Raw genomic sequence first — 10,847 nt, 5'->3', positions numbered from 1 at the left:
CATTTCCCACCGGTGCATAAAAGTAATTTGGAGATGCTAGTTGACATTTAGCCACATATGTAATATCGACCTCAGCTCATCTGCTGCTGAAACTTTCATTTATGCTATCACTACCACTAACTTTGATTATGCTGACACATTCCTGGCTGGCCTTACACACTCTATTCTCTGTAAACTTGAGATCATCCAAAACTCTGCTGCCTGTAGTTAACTTGCACCAAATTCCATTCACCTATCACTGTGCTGTGCTCACTGACCTACATTATTCACTCCCTCCTTACAACCAACACCATCAACCCTGGCTGTAAAATGCTTTGCTTTTAAAATTCTCATGCTGGTTTTCAAACCCTTCTGTGCCTTGCCCCTTCCTTATCTGTGTAACGTCTTCCAGCCCAGCAACCCTCCGAGATATCTGCACTCCTCTAATTTTAGACTCTGAGTATCCCTGATTTTAATCACTCCACACATAGTTACAGTGCCTTCAGCTGTTAAAGCTCTAAGCGCTGGAATTGCCTCTCTAAACCTCTCCATCTCTCTACATCTCTTGCATTCTTTAAGATGTACTTTAAAACCTACCTCTTTGCCCAAGCTTTTGAACTGATATCTCCTCAGTGTTAATTTTGGTTTAAGATGCTCCTGTGAAGTGGTTTAGAATTTTTTTCACTTTGTTAAAAACCCTATGTTAACACAAATTGTTGTGGTTAATCTGTAGTCTGCTGAATTAGGAATTGCTCCAATTGATTCAGGATGCGTCCAAAGGCAGATTTTTCAAAGCAGTTTTACAAAGATAATGAGACACACCTGCTCCCAAAAGCATAATACTTTGGATGACCTCAAGTTTACAGACTTGAAACATATCTTGATCTTCAGAAAGCACAACTAACTGCTGGACAATTAATTCAAAGTTTACATCTGTTAGAATCTTACATACCAGTGCCAGAAATTGCCCTCCCTCCCTGCCATTGTCAGATTTATTACCAGACAGCAGCCAGGTGCCAGAGTTTAAAGCAATCTAGAGTTGTTGGGCCGAGATGCACTTACAGGTGTCTCCTCGGCTTGGCCTAAATAGCCAAGTGGTTATGGTACTGAGTTTGTAACCCCAAGATCAAGAGTTCAAATCTCACAATGGTAAACTATGAAACAATGTAACTTCATCTGAAACAGATGGAAATGGGTTTGTACTCGAAAGAGTTACAGGTGTCTCCTGAAATGGACGCGAGGTGGAGATGGTGCCTTTAGCCAAGAGTCTGCTTTCCCTGTCCGGTCGGAGCATTCGTCAAATTGTAACAAGACAAGCTCATCACAAAACTGGTCCTGACTTTCATGACAAGTATGGAAATGCTGTCCTTGTGGGAGGATTAGCATTCTGTGTTGCAGTCTGGGGTTATGTTGCGACGCAGACTGGGCTCACATGGAACGTGTCTCTCATTGGCAAGATCACCCCTCAAAATTGGAGGGAAGACTAGAGGAACGGACCAAATGTTTGCAAGAAATTGAGTACAGATGGGCTGGATTGCAAATTTGCGTCTAGCTCATGGCTTCTACTGTACTGATTACCTCTGTATAATGGGTCTCATAGTACAGGTGTCTCCTGCCTCTATGCAAATAGGAGCCTTTTTCCCACTGACCTTGCATACTTCAAAATGTCAGTGCTGAAGGTCATCAGGTATGATCCCACTGTTAATGTCGGTTAGGTGAAAATTTGAACCATATTTATAATGATTATATAACACCTTTGTGCCAAAGGTTATGCAGCAAAGCCCAGACCAGGAACAATCTGGATTATAAATTATCACTTCCTGTTGCAAGATTAATAGTTGTTCTTATTTTATTTGTTTAGTTATCTCTTCCTGTGTTAGACTCCTTCAGCAAATTGTTACAAATTTTGATTTTTTTTTAGGTTTCCTTTTTGCTAAAAATCAAACCTATCTGTTCTAATCTGTTTGATATCTGATACATGGTCTACCTGGGGACCATACATCTTATTGATTTTTGGAACAAGGAGATAAGATAGGAATTTGGTCTGACCACTCCATTGATTGATCAGCATTGGGAAAAATGATAGCCCTGACTTCTAATAGTTCAATAAAATATTTAAGGCTTCCTATGTGCAATTATTTGTGGCAGATTTAATTTGGAGTCCTGGAGACAATTGCTTTTGTATGAGTCACATCTGAACACATGACCATATGTCTCCCCTCTTTTCCTCTGAAATCACTCCTCCTCCCACCCCCCCCTCCTTAAACCTGTCCCCTCGGGCAGATTTATGGCCAACCCTCTCGACTTTGCCATCCCCCTTGGCCTCTCAGCTCCCAAAGTCTTGATCACTGACAACAGCAGCAACAAAAACTTGCATTTATATAGCACATTCAAGGCAGCACTTGGTGAGACAGATAATCAGAAAGAAATGAAGAAAAAATTAGTAATGGTGACAAAAAGCTTGGTGACTAAGAAGTGGTTTTTCAGAATGTCTTAAAGGAGACAAGGGATAAGTGGAAAGACAGAGGGGGTTAGCGAGGCTATAGGTGCAGCCACCAATGGTGCGGTGAAAGGAGTGCAAGGTATACAAGAGGTCAGAGCAGTCATTATGTAAATGTCAGTTGTTGTTTTATGGCTAGGGGAAATGGTTTGGTGCAGCAAATGGTTACTTGGACACCATCACTTTCACTGCTTCTAGGGGCCTTTATACCAAACTCCAATACCTTTGCAAGTGTGATTGTCGAATCAATGGGATTTGTCATTGGATGATGTGCTATGCTTGATTGATTGCTTTGCACATGGCTAGCCAATGGAAATTTCCTGCTGTCAGCTATGGTTTCATGCCTAGGTTGAGCCTAGTCTAACAGAGCAGCTGCAAATAAGGATTTATTTTCTAATTATGGCTCCTTTTCTGAAGGTGCCAACTCATGCCATTCGGCAGCTAGTGAATTATCTATTCTTCAACATTTGACTATTCCAATGCACTCTCGGCTGGTCTCCCACATTCTACCCTCCAAAAACTTGAGGTCATCCAAAAGTCTGCTGCCTGTGTCTTAACTTGCAGCAAATCCTGTTCTGCCCCTGTGCTCGCTGACCTACATTGGCTCCTATTCAAAGCTCTGTCATCTCTGTCATCTCATCCAGACCCATAACACTCCGAGTTATCCATGCTCCTTTAATTCTGGCTTCATATGCATCCCCGATTTTAATTGCACCATCATTGGTGGCCGTCAATAGCCTAGGCCTCAATATCTGCAGTATCCTCCTCACACCTCTCTGCTTCCCTACCCCACTTTGCTCTTTTAAGACACTCCTTAAAACCCACCTCTTTGGCCAAGCTTTTGGTCATCAGGCATAATATCTCCTTCTCAAGGGCAATTAGGGAGCAACAATAAATGCTGGCCTAGCCAGTGATGCTGGCATGAACGAATGATGTGGCTCCGTGTCATATTTTGTGTTATAATGCTCCTGTGAAGCACCTGCAAAGTTTTATGATGGCAAAGGTGCTATACAAATATAAGTTGTTGCTTTTTGCGTCCAAATAGTGAGAAGTAGATTATCCATGGGGCGAACCCAATCTTCCAACATAACTTCAGCACAAGATCAGCAAAAACACTAGAGAAACAGTGTAAATAACTCCTGAGATCATGGAACCTCATGGAAATTCTAGCCATGAGTGTCAATAGCTTATGTTTATATAGCACTTCACAGGAGCTTTATCAAACAAAGTATGACACCGAGCAACAGAAGGTCAGAGACATGTTAGGCAGGGATAGGTTTTAAGGAGTGTCTTAAAGGAGGAAAGTGAGGTAGCGAGAAGGAGCGGTGTAGGGAAGGAATTCCTAATGTCAGCAGAAAATTGAATTATCACAGTCAAACAAAAACTCCTGTCTTTGCTGTACCTACAATACACCCACCTTCCAATCGATCATGAGTGGAAACAGTGGCTAATTTTGCTCAGCCTAGCCCAGGGGATCCGAGGTCAATTATATCAACCCAACTGCTTACCTAATTAAAATGAAATAGCTCAATGGGCACTGAAAATCTGTCTGGAAATTCCAGTCTGTATAACTTATTAATATACTTTTTGGTCTTTACCTGGGAAGGTTTGAGGCTGAAATTCCATGGATTTAAACTGGAATTTTTATAATCAAGCAATTATTTTCAGAGCTCAATTTTATTTTGTGTAAATGTGCAGATTTTACTTAAAAGGGATAATTTTACAAGGCTGTGCTCCTATTCTGAATGGGCAGAAGTGCAGGCTGCAGATAAAGCCCATTATTGAGCAACGATTCCTGTCTGAGAGATTCAGCTTAAAAAAATATGCTTCTAGTGCTGATGCATATATTTATTTTATTTATTTGTTCACAGGATGTGGGTGTTGCTGGCCCTTGAGAAGGTGGTGGTGAGCCACTTCTTGAACCGCTGCAGTCCATGTGATTTCCAAGTCAAGATGGTGTGTGGCTTGGAAGGGAGTTCACAGCTGGTGGTGCATCTATGCATATAAGATGTTTCCAGCTTGCAAACATATATTCTAAACAGTTCTCCTAGTTCACAGTGTGCTTTGAATAGTCAGCGTATACTAATTAATCACCAGAATCAGCAAAGCTGACAAAATAAACTGCTCTAAAGTTGCGATTGGATAGGTAAATGATGGATGTTGCTCATTACAACTGTTTTTTAGTCAAATGCCTATCCCTACATTTTTCTACAATCACTTTTGATTAAACCAAGGAAGAATAAATATAGCCCAATTCAGATTTGTTTTGATCACTGTCTGAACAATTAAGCAGTTGCTATATCCTCCTTTGCCATACATACATTGCTGCACTTTTACAAAGATTGCCTGGAAACACACAACTCTGAAACTGTGTACACTACACAGTAGGTGGTCCCAGTCATTGGTAATCAATAAGACCTTCAAAGAACATACTTTTGTCTAACAGTGCATGAGAGATGGACAATAATAACTTTATTTGTTGCAGCGCCAAATTTTTGAAACCATAGCCTTGAAAGCAAGATTAGAGGATGCAGAAGACATTTTGTGATCAGGAGATAGCAGTTTGTTTTTTGGCATGATCATAGTCAGATAAAAACTGCAACATTGCTAGTTTGAATTCAGCTCAAGCCAAGGAATCTTTCCAAAAGAGATTGTCTAACTCTGTGGGATAATCTTATCTTCTCCATATGTGTGGTAATTCAGGGGAATAGGTGGCCTGTTATAGGCCAAAATATCTTCAGCTGCTTCATCAATGACCTTTCTTTCAGCATAAGGTCAGAAATGGGGATTTTCGCTGATAATTGCACAATGTTCAGCACCATTTGCGACTCCTCAGATACTGAAGCAGTCCATATCCAAATGCTGCAAGATCTGGACAATATCCAGGCTTGGGCTGATAATTAGCAAGTAATATTTGTGTCACACAAGTGCCAGGTGATGACCATCTCTTACAAGAGACAAGCTAATCATTGCCCCTTGACATTCAATGGCATCACCTTCGATGATTCCCCACTATCAACATCCTGGGGGTTACCATTGCCCAGAAACTGAACTGGACTAGCCATATAAATACTGTGGCTACATCAGCAGGTCAAAAGCTAGGAAGCCTGCAGTGAGTAACACTCACCTCCTGACTCCTCAAAGCCTGTCCACCATCTACAAGGCACAAGATGGAAGTGTGATGGAATATTCTCCACTTGCCTGGATGAGCGCAGCTCCAACAACACGCAAGAAGCTTAACACCGTCCAGGCAAAGCAGCCCATTTGATTGGCACCCGATCCACAAACTTTCACTCCTTCCATAGTAGCAGCAGTGTGTACTGTCTACAAGAGGCACTGCAAAAACTCACCAAAACTCCTTAGGCAGCACCTTCCAAGCTCATGACTGCTACTGTCTAAAAGGACAAGGGCAGCAGACACATGGGAACACCACTACCTGGAAGTACCTCTCCAAACCACTCATCATCCTTACTTGGGAATATATCGCCGTTCCTTCACTGTCCTGGGGTCAAAATCTGGAACTCACTCCTTAACAGCACAGCGGATGTACCTACACCATAGGGACTGCAGCGGTTCAAGAAGGCTGCTCACCACCACCTTCTCAAGAGCAATTAGGGATGGGCAATAAATGCTGGCCCAGCCAGAGATGCCCACATCCCATGAATGAATAAAAAAAAAACCTGCACAATTTGTGTACCATTGAACTCAATGCAATGAAAATGGGACAGATTCTGTCATGGGCCTGAAATCTGTTCCCTCTGATTACCATCAAGATGATGGTAGAGATCAAAATCCACCACAAGTTGGCACAGACACAATGGGCTAATGGCTCCTTTCTGTACCATAACTTTTTTATGGTTTTATGGTTCTATATGCTTATTAAGAGAGTGGATAAAAGCCCATCATGTTTTCTCCGATCAGAACATCTCTCAGGCAGTGGGCAAATTGTGGAGGGGGATGGGGCAGGGTTGAAAAGGAATCAAACCTAAACTTGTTTGATAAAAGCAAAAAACTGCGGATGCTGGAAATCCAAAACAAAAACAAAAATGTTCATTACACCCTACCGACTCCCACAGCTACCTTGACTACAGCTCCTCACACCCCGCTTCCTGTAAGGACTCCATTCCATTCTCTCAGTTCCTTCGCCTCCGTTGCATCTGTTCTGATGATGCCACTTTTAAAAACAGTTCCTCTGACATGTCCTCCTTCTTCCTTAACCGAGGTTTTCCACCCGCGGTGGTTGACAGGGCCCTCAACCGTGTCTGGCCCATCTCCCGAGCATCCGCCCTCACACCTTCCTCTCCCTCCCAGAATCATGATAGGGTCCCCCTTGTCCTCACTTATCATCCCACCAGCCTCCGCATTCAAAGGAAAATCTTCTGCCATTTCTGCCAACTCCAGCATGATGCCACCACCAAACACATCTTCCCTTCACCTCCCCTGGTGGCATTCCGCAGGGATCGTTCCCTCTGGGACACCCTGGTCCTCTCCTCCATCACCCCCTACAACTCAACCCCCTCCCATGGCACCTTCTCATGCAACCGCAGAGGGTGCAACACCTGCCCCTCCTCATCGTCCAACAGCCCAAACACTCCTTTCAAGTGAAGCAGCATTTCACTTGCACTTCCCTTAATTTAGTCTACTGCATTTGCTGCTCCCAATGCGGTTTCCTCTACATTGGAGAGACCAAACGCAGACTGGGTGACCGCTTTATGGAACACCTTTGTTCTGTCCGCAAGCATGACCCAGACTTCCCTGTCGCTTGCCATTTCAACACTTCACCCTGCTCTCATGCGCACATGCCTGCTGCAATGTTACAGTGAAACTCAACGCAAACTGGAGGAACAGCACCTCATCTTCTGACTAGGCACTTTACAGCCTTCCGGACTGATTATTGAGTTCAGCAACTTTAGATCATGAGGTCTCTCCTCCATCCCCACTCCCTTTCCAATCCCCCTTTTTCCAATAATTTATATATATTTTTCTTTCCCCACCTATTTGCATTATTTTTAAATGTATTTCCATTCATTGTTTTATCTCTACCTTTTAGCCTATTTCGATCCCTTCCCCCCTACTCCACCCCCACTAGGGCTATCTGTACTGTTCTGTTGAAGAGTCATATGGACTCGAAATGTTGACTATGTTCCTCTCCGCAGATGCTGCCAGACTTGCTGAGTTTTTCCAGGTATTTTTATTTTTGTTTTAGGGCTATCTGTACCTTGCTTGTCCTGCTTTCTACCCTTAATGTCACCATTAGCACATTTCTTAGCTAATATCACCACCGTCAACACCTCTTTGTCCTTTTGTCTATGACATCTTTTGGCAATCTCCACCTATCACTGGCCCTCTATCCAGCTCTACCTGTCCCACCACCCCCCTTAAACCAGCTTATATTTCATCTCTTTTCTATTTTTACTTAGTTCTGTTGAAGAGTCATACAGACTCGAAACGTTAACTGTGTTCCTCTCCGCAGATGCTGTCAGACCTGCTGAGTTTTTCCAGGTATTCTTGTTTTTGTTCTAAACTTGTTTGTATGTCTGAACTAAAAACAATTGCTATGTAGATCGAGTGTAAAGCATGGTTACCAATCAGATAACCGCTGATTCTGCTTCTGAAGACTTCATCTGCAAACGTGATTTTGAGATTTTGTCTGTGATTGAGTTTGTATAGGACTCCATAAACCATCAGTTACTGTGGGAATGTTCCAAACTCTTGAGTTCACTTATCGTGTAATTGGGTGAAATAACAGCCTCACTATAATAGAATTAGTATTGTGAGAATGGGGGAAACTTCAAGCCTCATAGCAGTAGAACAATTCGCAGATCAAAGCCATTGATCACAGTATCCAAACTGATTTTAAGCTCTATTATGCCATGTGAATGGGTTAGTTGGAGCAGTAAATCTGTTGAAAATTAATTCTGCCTGATTCTTGATGATTATAAGCGTCATCATATTCTCAGAGTCAGCCGTGGCTCATACCGTTACCATGAGGTTCTGGGTTCAAATCTCACACCAGGGCATGAGCACAAAAATCCATGCTGACACTTGAATGCAATATGGAGGGAGGTGCCATCTCGCAGATGAGATGTCAAACCAAGGCCCCATCTGCCTGCTTGGTGGATATTAAAGATCCCATGGCCCCATTTCAAAGAAGAATAGGGAAGTTATCCCTGATGTCCTGGCCAATATTTGTCCCTTAATCAACGTCATTAAAAAAAAAACAGACCTGTGACACAGTGACTATACTTCAAAAGTACTTAATTGGCTGTAAAGTACTTTGAGACATCTGGTGGTCATGAAAGGCACTATATACATGCAAGTCTTCCTTTCTTCCCCAGGACAATTTTAGGTGCAGCTGTCCAAAGCTCTCATCTAAAGCAGACAGGGTTCATTACTCTTATTTAGAAAGGGCTGTGGTGTTTTGCATATAATCTCTCAAAGCAGACAGGATAGCAAGTGCAGAGGACACTGAAGTAGACACTATCGGGCGGTGACTGAGAGGTCACAAAGAGGAAAGAAAAATATCTTTAGGTCCTTTTTGGGATGTTTTTGATTTAAAAAAAAAAGGGGTTTTCCTGCTAGCGCATATGCTAAGCTGAGCCTTTGCGTTCATATATAATTGACAATCCCTATAAGCTACATGCCACGTAATGCTCCCTTTACTTTGTAGTAGTGATTTGCCCACAGGCAGTTCCTCTGATCACGTCTTCATGCCTTGTGGTCTTGTGGTCTATTCTTCATTTGCTCATAAGGTCTTCCCATTTTCCATTTCAGTGAACAATATTTAAACTGCCTCAAGAACATGACCCTCAGAATAACAGTTCGAATTGCTTCGATGTAACACCCCTATTCTCTTCACCAGACATCACTGATTCTATCTTCAACCATTCAAGCTTCCTGGCCGTGAGATTCAACAGCCATTTTCATTGACTGTTCATACCGGAGATACTGGGGAGGGTGAGGGGAGCGATTTCCTGCTGAATGGGCACAATGTTTTACAACAAACAGGTTAGCCCTCTCTCACAACCCAAATTGGAAATGCTGAGAGGGTGACTGAATATCTGCCTCAGAGCATCACCAAACTGAACTGTGGAAAATTGGGACCAGGGGCCCATTATGTAGAAAACCCAAGGGAAAACTGGCACGTGGGATCTAACCATCTGCGACCAATGGTGGTATAATCTCATCACCACAACCAAAAGAAGGCTGTTGCATCTTCTAACCATTACAGCAATGTCAACAGCCTGCACTTGCAAAGCACCTTTAAAATGGTGTTGTGATCTCAGTAGAAACCAACATTATTAGTTTTTTTTTAAGAATCTGCAAACCCAGGTATTTACTAAAAAAATGAAGCCACAAAGTTCACAGTTTAAAGCAAATGAATTTCACTGCACCAAAATCAAAGAACCTGAAATATAATAACAAAACTATCTTAAATAGTCAATTACCTTAAAGATTATAAGTGTACAATGAACACAATTACTTATACTCTAAATTGAATGTCTTAACTCCACTTTTCTTCAACACCCGTTTGACTTACATCCCCAAAACTTCGGGCTGAATTTTCCCCCAGTCGGGGGTGCTATGCGAGAGTGGGCGGGAGTGGGCGCGAACCCAATTGGCGCCCCCGATCAGGGATGTGCCGCTATTTTATGTGGGTGGGCCTTGTAGACCTGCCCAGCGTGACACTTGCCCAGAAGTGCTGAGATCTCCCCAAGGCACAGAGGTGCCTCAGGGAGATCGGTTTGACATATGTTAATTTAAATAAAGGGGGATAAAAACTTTTAAAACATGTCCTCTCATGTGATACTGTTACATGAGCTAGGACATGTGAAAGAATTATTTAAAAATTTTTATTGACTTTTAAAACACTTCGTGAAACCTCATCTCGCCTGAGGATGAGGTTTCATAAAAAATGCGAAGGTCGCCTGGGCTCTTTGCCTGCCCCCCGCCAACCTTAAGGTTGTACAGGCAGCTCAGTTAATTGAATTAATCACTATTTAAATAGCCTTAATAGGTCAACTTGGCTGCGTGCCTGCCGAACTGAAAATCTAAATGACGCGCGGTGATGTTGGGACGCCCGCCTTATGTCACTGCGCGTCATTTTACATGTTAGCAAGTGGGCCCTGCCCCCACTCACTGACCGGTGAATTCTGCCCTTCAAGTCAGATACCTATCAAAAATTGGAAGATTAACCGCTTGGTCTGAGTACTGTTTCAACAATTCGTATACTGGCTGAGATTTCTTGCACCTTCCACTTACCTACAGCAAGGCTGCTTCAAGAGTTTCTGTGTCCCTTCAAATCTTGTCCTTAATCTTGCATTAAGGTTCAAACACATTGTTCAGTAAAGGCTTCTCTAGTCTCTGA

At 42.7% G+C, this 10,847-nt stretch overlaps 1 protein-coding gene across 1 annotated transcript; it reads left to right on the top strand.

Annotated features, from left to right (window-relative positions):
• The first annotated feature begins 1,217 nt into the window (after window positions 1-1,217).
• LOC121269705 (cytochrome c oxidase subunit 7B, mitochondrial-like) lies at window positions 1,218-1,481 on the top strand. Its single transcript, XM_041174533.1, has one exon. It carries the CDS (start codon window positions 1,227-1,229, stop codon window positions 1,464-1,466), a length of 240 nt encoding a protein of 79 aa, XP_041030467.1. The 5' UTR covers window positions 1,218-1,226; the 3' UTR covers window positions 1,467-1,481.
• The last annotated feature ends 9,366 nt before the right edge of the window (window positions 1,482-10,847 follow it).

Source organism: Carcharodon carcharias, chromosome 25, assembly GCF_017639515.1.
Source record: "Carcharodon carcharias isolate sCarCar2 chromosome 25, sCarCar2.pri, whole genome shotgun sequence".
Taxonomy (NCBI): domain Eukaryota; kingdom Metazoa; phylum Chordata; class Chondrichthyes; order Lamniformes; family Lamnidae; genus Carcharodon; species Carcharodon carcharias.
Note: the sequence above shows the minus strand (reverse complement) of the source record. Positions and strands in the feature narration are given on the sequence as shown.